General features: G+C 36.5%; 1 protein-coding gene across 11 annotated transcripts in view; it reads left to right on the top strand.

Annotated features, from left to right (window-relative positions):
- Positions 1 to 12,007, top strand: part of SNTG2 (syntrophin gamma 2) — a 365,214-nt gene that overhangs the window by 284,270 nt on the left and 68,937 nt on the right. For all 11 annotated transcript variants that reach the window (XM_060187060.1, XM_060187062.1, XM_060187059.1 and 8 more), the window contains one exon: positions 1,886 to 1,957. In XM_060187060.1, the coding sequence (XP_060043043.1) occupies positions 1,886 to 1,957 (72 nt within the window). The remainder of the gene's footprint in view (positions 1 to 1,885; positions 1,958 to 12,007) is intronic.

Here is a 12,007-nt window from a genome sequence, read left to right as displayed (position 1 = left end):
ATTCACACATTGAAATTCTAAGCAGTCATTACAATCGCATTTCTGAAAAGAAAAAACAACATTTAATAGCATGGAAAAATGCTGATATCACAAACTGTATTTTGAGAATATCTAAACTCATGAATATGCAAAGGGAACATTTTTAACAAGTAATCTGTAAAGGGAAGGTGTCTCTGACTATGTTTAGTGATTCTTGTCTTTGTATTTTCTAATGTCCCCCAAATAATCTGCATTATCATAACTGGGTAAATTACAATTATGTATGCATGCTTACTTTGTCTTATTGAAAGCATCACCAATATGATAGCAGGATGTGCCATCAGGCCTAAATGATAGGACCTGAGTGGGAGACATAAGGAGAGGCGCATCTTCTAGGGACTCAGAACCATCAGTGTTAGGTTCAGGAGTTGCAGTACTTTTGCTTTAGGCATCATTCAATGCCTATACTCCATTCTGCAAGCTAGGATGATGAAGTCTCCTTAGGGGTATTTATTTATTTATTTATTTATTTATTTATTTATTACCAGAGCACTGATCAGCTCTGGCTTATGGTGGTGCGGGGGATTGAACCTGTGACTTTGGAGCATCAGGCATGACAGTCTGTTTGCATAACCATTATGCTATCTTCCCCTGCCCAGGGGCTTTTAATTTTAATTAAATGAAGACCTGAATGTTCCCCTAGATGCAACTAGCCTTCACAGTATCATTCTAATGGACCCTTCTTGTTTTATATTCTATCTTTTTCAAATTATAATTTTAACCACAATAGCCATGGTTTAATTCTGGAGCAATTACATATTACATGACAACACATATGCCATTTTCACATCATTAACATGTAATTTGGTGGTATATTATGATTGAGATGTTTTAAAATCACTGATTATGTCTCCAGTATTTCATTCATTGGAATGATTGCCAGATTAGCAATTGATTAAAGACATGTTGCTTCCAGTGTTCCAAAACTAAATATGGTAAACGTTCAAATGTTTTGAATGGTTGAAAAAAAATAAATTCAGAGTGAAAACTCAAAATACAAAGTTGCTATGCTCTTCAGTGTTTCAGATTTTTCTATATGAAATATTTTAAGCTAGATGACATAGATGTGAGTGCAAATTTTAAACCACAAAACATCATTCAGTGGTTAAATGTTTTTGATAATTATTGTTGTGAAAATACTTGTAAACTTCAATAAGACCAACCAACCAAAATCTTGTTCAACTAAGCTGATGTTGGTAATCTTTATTAATTTCAGAAATATAACTGACTTGTAGGATTAATCCTAAAGCACAAGACAGTAGATATGCCTACACAATATTTTTCACCACCTCGTATTCCAGAAGATATGCAATTATTTCATACAAATACAGTAAATACTTGAAAATTCTAAACTCCTCCAAAACTAGGTGCTTAATCAGTCTAAAATGAATCCAAAATGAATGTATGTAGCAAATAAATTTCAGTACTAGTGAGTTCCCTAGAAATAATGCACCTAAATATATTCTTACTACACACTAATAGAGAAGGGTTTGTAATTACTCATTAAGTATAGCCATATGCACATCTTAAGTTTCTATTTGTGGCTCAGAATTTAAAGTACACATATTGAATCACTACATTGGTGTAAATGCAGAAATTCTCCAACTAAAAATAGGAAGTCCTTCACATGCAACTAAAAATAGGATGCCTCCTTTCATGAATACCTTTTTTAAAATATAGCTTTGTAGAGGTATAACTGAAAAAATTGTTTTTAAGGTATACAATGTGATATGATGTGAAATGACTCCCATGATCAAATTAATTAACACATCCTCCATCACCTCATGCAGTAACTGTTTTGGGCAAGAACATTTAAGATTTATGTCTTTGTTTTATTTTCTTGCAGGTGAGCACATTAGACTGGGTACGAGCAGAAAAATCCTATAACCTCTGTGAGGTACTATTTAAAGTTCACAAGGTGAGTATTCTTTATACAGTATATGCATCCATAAAAATGAAGTGTCTATTTGGATTTTAAAGAGTACTGTGCCACTGTTCATTGAAATAATAAAACAATGAAAAAATTATAAATCTTTCTCATTATCCTATCCTAAAAGTTGTTAACCCATTGCTGACCAAAACAGATGAGTGAATGGATGATGGATAGTAAATGGATAAGTGAATGGATGGATAGGTAATTGAATGAGTGGTTGAGTGAGTGAATGGATGATGAGTGAGTAAGTGAATGGATGGATGACTATATGAATGGTAGATGGACGAATTGGTAATTGGGCAGGTGGGTAAAATGGATGGTGAATGGATAGGTGGATAGTGAATGGATATGTAAGCATATGCATATGCACATGCATAATTCATGGGTGAGAGTGTGTTTAGTCACTTTCAGTAATAATCAGATCTACAGTTTGTTGTTACTGCTATTTTTAATAAAATAAACTGTATACTAAAATCTTTTCTTATTTAACCTTGACCTGAGATGACAGGAAAAACTAACTAGATAGTTCTACTATAGAGAAAATACTTAATAGGAGAGTGGGGTTGAGGAGAAGGCAGAGTCTCACATATAAAAAGAAGAAAAATTACTTGTGGCAGAGGCAAAGTCAAGTCTGCTGTCTGACAAAGTCCGGGTAGACCGGGGCTGCCTGCAAAGCAGGAAGTCCTGGACAAAACAGAAGCCACTCATCCTTTTGCTTATGATCATATTGATAATTTGGGGACTTGTTCACTACTTTAATCATAAGAACCTTACAAGGGAAGTACATAAAATAACAATGACAGCAGTGAGCGTAATAAGACCAAAGATAGCCTAGAAGCAGAAGTTGCTACACTCATCAAAAAGCTCACAGAGGAAGAGTTGCTTGCCTTCCAGCCTGTAACTGCCACAGAACCAAGTTGGCTAAATAGATACAAGAACCTTGGATTCTTCCCACGGCACAAGGGCTGCCTTGGGTAGTTTATAGAATAGGTGGTAGATTGTAGTCTCACCCAGAGTATAAGGGCCCATACCAATTATCCCCACCTACCGACCCACATCTTCCATTTACGGGGCATCTATGATGAATACCTTGTTTATGTGGTTTACATTAAAGGCAAGCAGGCTGAGGTTAATAAGTTACCATCTATAAAGAAACTAGGAAGGTTCCATCCCCTCTGGGTGTGTGTTTGCCAGGAAACAAAGACAAGCTAAAAATATATAATTTGCTTCACAGAAACTGACCTTTTAGACAGAATAAATGCTTTACAGAAAACTCATGATATTCCAAGAAGCTTGCTCAAGAAAATAGGTTAACTGCTAAAATAAATAAATGGATTTTATGGTAAACAGTTGTGTAAAGAATTCTGTAAAAATAATGAACTGATGATGCATGTTGTAATCGGGTAAAAGATTTTATTCATAACAATAATGTCATACTTTCAGAATTATCCAATTTAAACAGTTCCAAAAAAATGAATTCCTTGCCACAAAACCAGTTGTCTGTCTTCTTACTGGCATGACACTTCTTTGTCTAGTAAACATTCTCTTGTAACAAAGACTCCCAGTGAGTGGAAAAGGAGGTCAGGGCTTACTGGGAACAGTCTGTGTATCTCATGCATGTTTGCTATTTCCATGTATTGACATACTAGAGATAAAATGAACTGTACATTTAAGTAAATATTTCACCAAATTGAGCAGTCCTTGAAAGCACTTTTTTTTTTTAATGATGAAAGACTAAATGGGGCTGGGTAGAGGTACACCTACTAGAGTGCACACGTTCCATTGTGCAAGGACTCAGGTTGAAGCTTCTGGTCTTCACTCACAGGGGTAAAGCTTTGCAAATGGTCATGCAATGTTGCAGGTGTCTCTCTGTCTCTTTCCCTCTCTATCACCCCCTTCCCTCTTGATTTCTGGCAGTCTCTATCCAATAAATTAACATAATCATAATTTTAAAAGACTGAATATGCCTCTGATTTAGAATTCCTATACAACATTAAATTGTACAAAGAAGTTTCAGTGTTGAACTTGAAAAAAATATATGGAAAGAAAATAAAACCCCTTAGTACTAAGCACAGGTAAGCAAGAGATGGATTATTAATTGGCAAATATTTACTCCCCAACCTTCTTATAGGAGAGTACTGCCCATCCCATTGGTATCAAGACAATCATGATTCCTTTCAGCCTGCTGGTATTCACAACTATGATATCAAACCAGTCTTAGGTCAGGTTTGAGCTGTGGTCCTTTTGCTGCCACTATCAAAGCTCAGGACTACAGAAGGGTGGAAATCCTTCACGTGCAGAATCACTTTTGTTTCTCTAAGTGTAAGTTTCCTCATCTACCCAAGTTGGCAATAGCCCATACATATTCTGAATTTTTATGTCATTCTTTCTAGGGGTTGCTTAATGTCTCCATGCCCTTACCTTAGTGAAGTATTTACTGAACATAGACCTTTAAATCATTTTTGAGGTCCCTCCCTTACCTCTGTGTTCCTGGAAGCTTAATTCTAACACCTCCAAACCAGGGCAGCACCTCTGCCAATAATTATCAACATTGTACAAGTGTGTTAGAATCACCTCAAGGAAGGTTAAAAGAAAGCTCAATATTTCAATTTACTTGTTTTGTTGTTGTTGTTTGTTGTTGTTTATTGTCTTTATTTATTTATTGGATAGTGACAACCAGAAATTGAGAGAAAGGTGGAGGCAGAGGAGAGAGATAGAGACACCTGCAGCCCTACTTAACCACTTGTGAAGCTTTCCCCACTGCAGTTGGGGACTAGGGGCTCGAACCCAGGACATTGTGCATTGTAACTCGTGTACTCAGTCAGGTGTACCACCACCTGGACCCGATTTCAATATACTTGTAATGTGACCCAGACATCTATACCAACTTTAAGTCTTTTAAAAAAAAGTTAAATATTTCACTAGTATTAATATGTAGTTAAAGCAAAGGATCATTATACATTACGTAATATTTATTGAGAATAAAAACATTTTATTAAATCAATAATTTCCTTTTAAATTTCTCAAAGAAATCTTCTTTGACAAGACTATAGTTGTCTGAAGATATTTCACACTTCAAAATATGTTGGATACCTCCTCTACTACCTAAGTCTTTCCCTCCACCAAAGGGCATTGAGTCCTCTGCCCCTTATTTCCCCTCCCCTAAGTGACCTCAAACCTACAGGCATGAAATATGAATATATTCTTTAGAATCCAGAATGAAATATTAAACTAGATAGAACCTCAGTGAACACAGTATCACCTATGTAATATTGATATCATTGACAGAATATGGGAAGAGTCATTTGCTATAACAATGCCAGCCAGCCATGATAATAATCACAATTGCCCTTAGTTCTCTCTCTCTCTCTCTCTCTCTCTCTCTCTCTCTCTCTCTCTCCTTTCGTCTCCTTTAAATTATGCCTTCTCTTCTTCCTTCTCACAAAAGAGTTATTCAGTCATTGACTCAGTTAAACTTTAAAGACTAAAAGAGAAAGGGTTTTTTTTTTTTGTCTCTGTATTTGGGATATACTGCTGAGAAGAAACAAATTCCTCCAAAAGTTAGGAGATTCAAATGACAAATATATATACTGCATGATGTGTGTGTGTGTGTGTGTGTGTGTGTGTGTGTATAATGAAACCAAAATGAAGCTCATGGGAGCATCTTGAGCACAGTGTGAAAGAAGCCCATATGCCTGACCACAGAGTTCAGACAGTAAAGTGCTGACTTCAGTGAACTGTTAGAAGTAATATGCTTTGAAATAAGACTTACTGTAGGCCTTTACTTCAAAAGTTATCATGGGAGTAGTTTGAGCACTAGTTTCTATTAACTAGGTGCTTTCCCTCATTCTGGGACTGATTTCTAAGGAATGATTTTTTTTCCCAACAGTAAAAACACCCTTTATCAAAAGCATTAAATGGTGGGGCAAATGAGATACAAATTAAGTCAGAGATACAACATTAAGCCCAAATATCATTGCAAAACAATGAAAATGGTTTTGTCTCGTTTTGCTTTGTTTTATAATTGTTAGATTTTATGATGCCCTAGCATTAGGAGCAGTATATAAACATATAAATTGTTTTTAAATTAGTGATCTAATATTGGTTTACAAAATTACAAGATAACAGGTGTAGAATTCCACACCTTTCCCACCGCCAGAGTTCTGTGTCCCTGTACCCTCCATTGGAAATTGCAGTGGTTCTCCCAAGGTCACAGATATGGGTTGACTATTATTTCTGTAACTATGTGTCTGTCTGTTTGTCTGTCTGTCTACCTACCTATCTATATTTTTGCCCATTTTTTCTATGTTCCTGCCTTCTCTTCCTAAGTCATACCTACATCTCTTTCTACTTCTGAGTCTTTCCCTTTTTCCACTTCTTTCTCTGGGTCCTGATGGAATTGGGTTTCAGAGCTCTCTAGTCATCTAGCAACATTTCTTCCCCTCTGGGAGTATGAACCAAAAAAAATTTTAGGGGTATAGAAGGTGGGAGTTCTGTCTTCTATAATCACTTATCTTCTGGACATGGACATTAGCAGGTCAATTCATACTCCCAGCCTGACAAACATATACTTTGGTCTTATTCATGAAGGTGTATATAAATCAAAGTATATATATATATTGAAAACTAAAATTACTTGTAAATTTCAAAGTGCTATGTGAGAATATATCCTTTATTAAACCAGTAATATAAATAGAAATACAGAATAAAAACTTACATTTAAGATTTAGTTTGCTTTCTTTAATTGAGAATAACATCAAAAACAATTCTGCCTGCACAGACGGGAAACATAAAGTAAAACTTGGACTGGTTGGGTATATTGCACTAAAGTAAAGGACTCTAAGGAAAGAGGACAGGGAGAAGAGTGAGGGGAGGATGGGCCTTGAGGTCCTGCTACATGATGATGGAAACGCACCTAGACTGGAGTGAGAGTTCTGCAGACACCAATACTGGTAAGATGAGAAATGTGTGTCCTTGTGCCAGCAACTGGGCTGCAAACCATAACCTCCAAATAAAAAAAAAAATAGCAGTAACTTCCTCACTGCATGTGTGGTTGCTTCATGTTAAATCCAGATCTGCAGTTTGCAGAAGCTTTCATGAAGATATAAATGAATGGCATTCAGTTAGTATTATCAAAATAGAGGGGGGGAGTTCTGTTTTTGAAAAGAACTTTATTTGGCCATATATTCCAACATTCCCCCCCCCCTTTGGCCTTGCTAATGTCGTGTATAAAATGAAATGAGAAAAATCTTTTTTTAACAATAACTTTATTAGTTTATTGGATAGAAACAGTTAGAAAACAAGAAGGGAGTGGGATAGAAAGGGAGAGAAACAGAGAGATGTCTGTAGCACTGCTTCACTACTCACAAAGCTTTCCCCTTGCAGGTGGGGCCTAGTGGCTTGAAGCTGGGTCCTGGTGCACTGTAACATGTGCACTCAACAAAGTACACCACCACCAGCCCCCAGATGAGAAAAATCTTAATTCTTTTTTTTAATGAATTTATTTTATTTTTCATTTTATTGGATAGAACAGAAAGAAATTGAGAGGAGAGGGGAACATAGAGATTGGCAAAGAAAGACACCTGCGGATCTGCTTCACCACTCCTGAAGTGACTCCCCTGCAGATGGGAAGTCAGGGGCTTGAACCAGGATCCTTGCACTTACTACTATGTGGACTTAACCCTGTATGCTATTGCCCAGCCCCCAAAATCTTAATTTTTAATCAAAGATATGCATTATAAGTTGTAATTAGCAATTGTGAAAAAGTCATTTATGATCATAAAGTAAATGGTTTTTAGAAGGAGACTAAATTCTGTTATTCTATTTGTCTTAAACTAATAATCTTTCAGAATATCTCCCTTTTATCCATACCTCTTAACTGTTAGTATTGGATCTTTTCACTCATATAAATCTAAAATTATTGATAGGCATTTAATTTATTTTTAAATTTTTGAAAGGAATACATGATTACTATATATCACTTTTAGTGTGAATTACTTTGTTGATTTTATTTCCTAACCATTATTTTAAAGTGTAGATTCATCAACACTTAGCCCAGAAATCAAATTTATACTTGTGGTTTTGCTTTTATTTTTAATGACATTTTGTCCTCTCTAAAGATTATTTTTTCCAATTCATAAAATGATGTGTCCTATGTTTCAACATTCACCATAAAATAGAGGGAAAATTTGCATCAATCAGTCTTGATTGTAATCTTCACTAAAATTATGATTAGCCTCTATGTAATGTACAGCATATGCACCATTCATCAGTGGGGAATATCCTGTGTGGAATCAAATGGGCATTTCCTTCCATGTAAAGATATTCTGTTTAAATTTTGAGGTTGAAATACATTTACTCATGTGTTTGGCAGAGGGTCTGGATAATGTTCACCTTTATTGAATGCTTCTTCTTGCATCTTGCTAAGCTCTCCATTTACATCCTGAGTTAATCCTCTTTTCACCTGGGGAGTTAATCCTTATTATCTTCACTTTACAGCTAAGAACTCAGAAGCACAAAGTGGGTGAATAACTTTCAGATGCTTCACTGGAGGCAGGGTGAGACCTAGTCCTGCATGGTTGAAGCTCATTTTAAATCCTATTCATTTCACCTGTTAGAAACATTTGGTGTCCCAGGAAACTGTAGGGTACCTATTTAGAGTTCTGGAACATATTCTCCTGCTTCCATTGAGTTGGTTATGCTTGTATAATTTGGATATTAGGAAAAGAGTTCCTAAATTATGCACCCGTGTTTTGTCAAAGCAAGAATTGCATCTCTCAAAGTTAAATAGGTTTAAAAGACTTTATTCAGAACTTTGCAGTAAGAGAGAATTATCCCAACTCCATTGAAATAAAATGGAGAAGGGATGGAAGAAACAGATCATTCCACCATAAAATCAGGCTCCTTCCTTGTCACATAAGCAGGGCATAGTAGTCCCTGGTGGTACATTCCAGAGGAAGTGCTATATCTTTGAGAAGGAAATCCTGGATGTACAACTCAGTTTCAAATAAACCAACAACAACCTTTCCTACATGAATTTATATCTCAAAGAGACACAGAAAGAATTTAAAATGATTTTTTCCATAATAGAAATTCTTTTAAGGGTCTGAGGGCAGAAACTAGTGTATAGGGTGGCCTATCAAGTTCAGTATCTGTTTAATGTCACTCCGTATCTTTACAGCAAATTAGATTTCAACTAATCAACTGTATCGATTTCCTAACCTTTGACCTTTTAGCATGTTGATACACTGCAATCTGCAAAAGCTGAGTTATTGTTTCAAACAGAAATCACAGGGCTATCTGAGAGGACAAGCCATGTATGGATCATACTTTCACCTGTGCTGTATTTACACCGAGTTATATTTTGTGAAGCCAAGCAATTTGAGTTCCAGGAAACAATAACATTTATGAAATCCTCTAAATTCTTAAATAAGACTTCTCAGGTTGTTCAAAAGCTTTTTGAAATTCTTCTTGTCATCCAGAGCATAAGGCTCAGCTCCCTGGCATGTTGGTTGAAGTGAAGAGTCAAACATATTACTGATCTCACTTTCTAGAACTGACCCAAATTCTTTGCATGAAAATATCTAGTCATATTCTTTGTGAATATTTGTAGAGTTATCAAAAAACACTGAGAAATAATGACATATCTAATATATTTAAACACTATTAAAATAATACAAATTTGTAGAGCTTTGTGTACAAATACTACACATTAACTAAAAGGGAATAAAAGAAAAAAATGATGACAAAGTTGACAAAGGGGGCTGGATGGTGGTATACCTGGTTGAGTGAACATGTTTTAGTGTTCAAGGACCTGAGTTCAGGCCCTTGGCCCCCACCTGCATGAAGAAAGCTTCACAAGTGGTGAGGCAGTGTTGCAGGTGTCTCTGTGTCTCCCTTTCTATCCCCAGTCTGTTGCTGGGTGTCCTCTGGCCAGCAGAGAAATGGCAGCAACACGGGGGAACTGGGAACCGGCAGTGAGGGTGAGGCGCAGAGGGAAGGACCTACCTCCAGGAGTGCTTCAGAGAGACAGCTCATTTATTGCTCATATACAGGGTTAGATATACTGATCACCACCCAGTAGGAACATAGGGAAAGTATGTAGGACCCAATGAGGAAAGCACTTGGCACTCACACCATGTTAATTACCCCCAGGCACACCTTATTCATGCTCTTAGGTTACACCTGCTTTTCATATCCAGCTCAGGCTCAAAGGCAAGTTACCAGCCTATAAGGACCTAATTTATGGCCTTATAAAGGGAAGTCACGTATTGGTTACCCACAAGAAACGGAAACCTTTAGGGTATGTTGTGTAAGGTGGCAGCTCCCTTGCCCCTGAGCTCGGAACCATCTCAGCCTATAGAGCTGAGGGGGGATATGCCTTTAAGCCAGGTCAGCCTTGGGGTCTACCTCCTCAAGGTTCAATGTAGAAGTTACAGGCCTCCCACACCTGTCCTCTCAATTTCTGACTGTCTCTATCCAATAAGCAAATAAAGATAAAAAAAGATTTTTTTAAAGGTGACAAAGGTAACATTATTATTTTCTCTGAGTATCCTTTATTGTTGCTATAATTGTTTCAAATGGATAAGAAGTAAAAGAAAATAATAATCCAGGATTATTATTTAAAATATTTTTAAAATCTTTCTTTTGTTTTTCTTGGTTTCTTGGTTAGGAAAGAATGAAGCCGAGATAGTTTCTGTGTTCTTATGGATTTGGGCAGGGAAAAGACATTCTTTGGCTGTGGGGTTAGCAGGAAAACTATTGCTAGATAGTGTGATCATTTACTTCTGTCAGGATATGAATTAACTGAATCCAGGATATTCAATGTAAAACTATTCCCTTACTCAAAATTCCCTGGGGCCCAGTGGTAGTGCATCTGGTTGAGCACACATGTTACAATATGTAGGGACCAAGGCCCAGATTTGAGCCTCTGTTCTCCAACTACAGGGGGAAAGCTTTGCAAGTGGTGAAGCAATGCTGCAGGTGTCTTGCTATCTCCCCCCTCCCTCTCCATTTCTGGTTCTCTATTCAATAAATAAAGATAATTTTTAAAAAGAAATTTAAAAAAATTAGAAAAGCCAAAATTTCCTTAAAGACTTATGTCTAGGTAGATAGTTTTTGTTGGTTTGTTTTACCAGAGCACTGCTCAGCTCTGGCTTATGGTGATGTGGAGGATTGAATTTGGGAGCTTAGAACCTGAGACATAGAAGCCAGTCATTTTCAAAAGCCAGAATGCTAATCTCTTCAGGCTATGGCTAGGTAGGTAGAGAAAGAGTTGAAGATACATGTGCACTGTACTCCAATTGTGATGTCATCTAAATTTTATAACAAACTTTTTCTTATGCCTTCATTTTGTAGTTAAAAACCAGAGGCCCAGAGAGAAATAAGTGGCTCAAGGTCAACAGTTAATAATTATCAAAGTAAGATCTCCAGTCTTCTCTGCCTGCTTCCAAAACCTGTTTTCCTTTTATTATAGTACACAGCTCCCCGATTATAAGGAGTGACAGGAAGAAAATAATTAGCTATTCGGTTGATAGCACCATCCATATAAACATGCTCTCAGGGTTCTTTGGCTGTCAGTCTTGACATTTAAGTTCAGTTGGTATAAGTAGCACTTTTGAAACATTTTTGAAACGTTTTGTAACGTTTTTGAAACGTTAACAGTTTGCTATTCTTGTTGTGTGGCATAAGATCCTATTTACTGAATGGTTGCTATATGTCCCAGGTGAAGCTCTGAAGTTCGGAAGCTCCAAAATCATGGCGTAGTCACCCTATATATAGTTCCTAAATTTAAGATTAAAAACAGGTAATACACACAGACATACCACTTATATATCACAAAACACACACACACACACACATCTATGCATGGACCACATACCTGCTCAGCCCCCCCAAATATATATGTTATAAATATATATATATATTGCATCATATACACTTACTAGATGTGTCTATACTAATATACATGCATAACCTTTCATAAGTCATGCACACATAAACATGCATGTGTCATATGTATATACACAAATAATA

Source organism: Erinaceus europaeus, chromosome 3 (genome assembly GCF_950295315.1).
Source record: "Erinaceus europaeus chromosome 3, mEriEur2.1, whole genome shotgun sequence".
Lineage (NCBI taxonomy): Eukaryota > Metazoa > Chordata > Mammalia > Eulipotyphla > Erinaceidae > Erinaceus > Erinaceus europaeus.
Note: the sequence above shows the minus strand (reverse complement) of the source record. Positions and strands in the feature narration are given on the sequence as shown.